This window comes from Rhincodon typus, chromosome 26, assembly GCF_021869965.1.
Source record: "Rhincodon typus isolate 14 chromosome 26, sRhiTyp1.1, whole genome shotgun sequence".
NCBI lineage: Eukaryota > Metazoa > Chordata > Chondrichthyes > Orectolobiformes > Rhincodontidae > Rhincodon > Rhincodon typus.
This window is the reverse complement of record NC_063357.1, coordinates 18,967,965-18,970,545: the sequence shown is the minus strand read 5'-3', so window position 1 is coordinate 18,970,545 and position 2,581 is coordinate 18,967,965. Positions and strand designations below refer to the sequence as shown.

The 2,581-nt window shown below is 36.3% G+C and overlaps 1 protein-coding gene across 2 annotated transcripts in view; it reads left to right on the top strand.

Moving 5' to 3' along the window:
• aatf (apoptosis antagonizing transcription factor) overlaps positions 1-2,581 on the top strand; it is a 125,870-nt gene that overhangs the window by 66,689 nt on the left and 56,600 nt on the right. For both annotated transcript variants that reach the window (XM_048612566.1, XM_048612567.1), the window contains exon 9: positions 673-740. In XM_048612566.1, coding sequence (XP_048468523.1) covers positions 673-740 — 68 coding nt within the window. The remainder of the gene's footprint in view (positions 1-672; positions 741-2,581) is intronic.

Genomic DNA, 2,581 nt, shown 5'->3' with positions numbered 1-2,581 from the left:
CTTTTTCTTCACAGATGCTGCCAGACCTGCTGAGCTTTTCCAGCAACATTGTTTTTGTTCTTGATTTACAGCATCCACAGTTCTTATGGTTTTTATTAAGGATTAAAAATACTGTGCTTTGAAGACCTGTAAGATGCACACTTGATAGTGAGTTACAAAACTGCATGGAAACAATTGGAAAATTATATTGGGCCAGGCAGCATTAGAGGAGCAGGAAAGCTAACGTTCCTCCAGCTCCACACTGTGTTATCTCTAACTCCAGCATTGGCAGTTCTTACTATCTCTGGAAAATTATATTTTGTTTTATCCATACTTTCTCCCCACTCCTTCCAACTTAACCATCACATTGAAAGATCAAAGTACAGTTTTTAATGTTTATTTAAATTGTCCAGTACATGTTATGGTACTTAAGGGATAAAAATTTCCTGCTAGAGTATGGTTGAACTCTTTTTTTTGCTGTAATTGTGTTTATAATCTATTTTAGCTTCTGTCTTGGGTGTTTGCTTTGAATATGAGAATTGTGCTAAATTTGCTTACCCAATCTGCCATTTTCATTGCCTCTCACTAACTTATGACAGGCTTGAAGAAAACTAAATGGAGCTGGTAAAGAGAGAAAACTTATTCAATTTAAAATTTGAAATCTAATTATTTTAATTTACCATTTTCGTGCAGCTCCTCAGAGAACTAATTGAGCGGAAGACTACTGCTATAGATTCAAATGATCAGATTGCAATGGGCCGGTAAGTTTTGAAAGACAACACTAATAATTAAAATGGGTTATGTTGATCGAGGAAAAAATGATCCTCCACCCTCATTTTGTATTTAATTATTAAGGTGGGTGTGAACATTCACAATGTTAAATTTCAAATTTTATACTTTTTCAGAAGTACAATCAAATACAACAGTCAATTTACTCAAAGGAAGATCCCAAAAATATATGAGAATGACATTCTTAATCATTTTTGGTGATTTACAAAACCCTCCATTAATTAGATCTGACCTACTCCGGTGCAACTTCTTTGTTTCAAAATTAATTGCTTAAACTTCTGTTTGTTCATCCAAAATGAATGGCAACATAGAGTCCTACAGCACGGAGACAGGCCCTTCGGTCCAAACAGGTCCACGCCGACCAAAATGTCCGTCAACGCTAACCTCATTTCCCTGCACTTGGCCCATATCCTTCTAAACCTTTCCTATCCATGTATTCGTCCAAATGCCTTTTGAATGGATAGGAAAAGTTTAGAAGGACATGGGCCAAGTGCAGGGAAATGGGGTTAAAGTGGATGGACGTTTTGGTTGGCATGGACCCGTTTGGGCCAAAGGGCCTGTCTCCGTGCTGTAGGACTCTATGTTGCCATTCATTTTGGATGAACAAACAGAAGTTTAAGCAATTAATTTTGAAATAAAAAAGTTGCATGGGAGTAGGTCAGATCTAATCAATTGAGAGTTTTGTATAGACTTCGCAGAAAATTTGAAATTTAACATTGTGAATGTTCACACCCACCTTGATAATTACATAAAATGGTGTTTCTTCTGGAGTGTACAATATAAATATCAAACGCCTAATATTTTTGATTCTTGGTAATAAAATGTGATTTTTTTGATAACTGGAGCATAAACAGATTCTTTTGATTTCAGCATAAGCATCAACAGTATTACAAACACATAGCGCCAGAAAAGACACCAAAGTCCTTGTCTTGTGATTAACATAATGCTGGTTTATTTTTGTGAAATTTCAATCAGATCAAAACTTTATTCTGCATATGCATGTGGGAAGATCATATATGTAACCACTCATTTGGTCTTGCAACATTTGATAATACCAAAATGGATGCAATTGCAGTTATGTGATCAGATCTCTTTATTGTCAATGTAATTTGCAGTGAATTGTCCTGAAACTGACAAGGCATTTACAAACCCTGACATTGTTTCTAAAGCAGCTGTATTCCTCAATTTGTGGTGGTAGGAGTAAAGGCATTAGTATTGGAATTCCAACACACAATTTACCAATTAGAAACCTAACATTAATCAATATTCTAGCAGGAGTCTTCCTGTTTCCACCTCCAATCTTGACAATGCTAACAGAGTAAAATTTACAGTGGCGCTGTGGGAAGAAAATGCGTTCAGAATTTTTTTTTTGTCGACCATTTATGAAGTGCTGACTTCACTGATAAAATTAATTAGTACAGAGCCTCTGCCTTAAACTGCTGCAATATGTTTGGTGTGGGTACACCACCAGTAATACTGTTAATTTTTTAAAAATCATTTAATACAACCAAGTAGGTTGCTAAGCCACTTCAGAAGGCATTTGAGAATCAACCACGTGCTGTGGCTTTGAAGTTGTCCGTGTGCCTGACTGGATAGGGGACAGCAGATTTCCTTTTTTGAAGGGTAGTAATAAACCAGAATGTTTTTTACTGTGATCTCGTAGTTTCTTGATCACCAGTACTGCTGTTAACTTTTTACTCTGTATTTATTTAAGTTGTTGTAGTAGGATTGAAACTCATAAGCATCAGTCCAAGATAACAAGGTGTAGAGCTGGATGAACACAGCAGGCCAAGCAGCATCAGAGGAGCAGGAA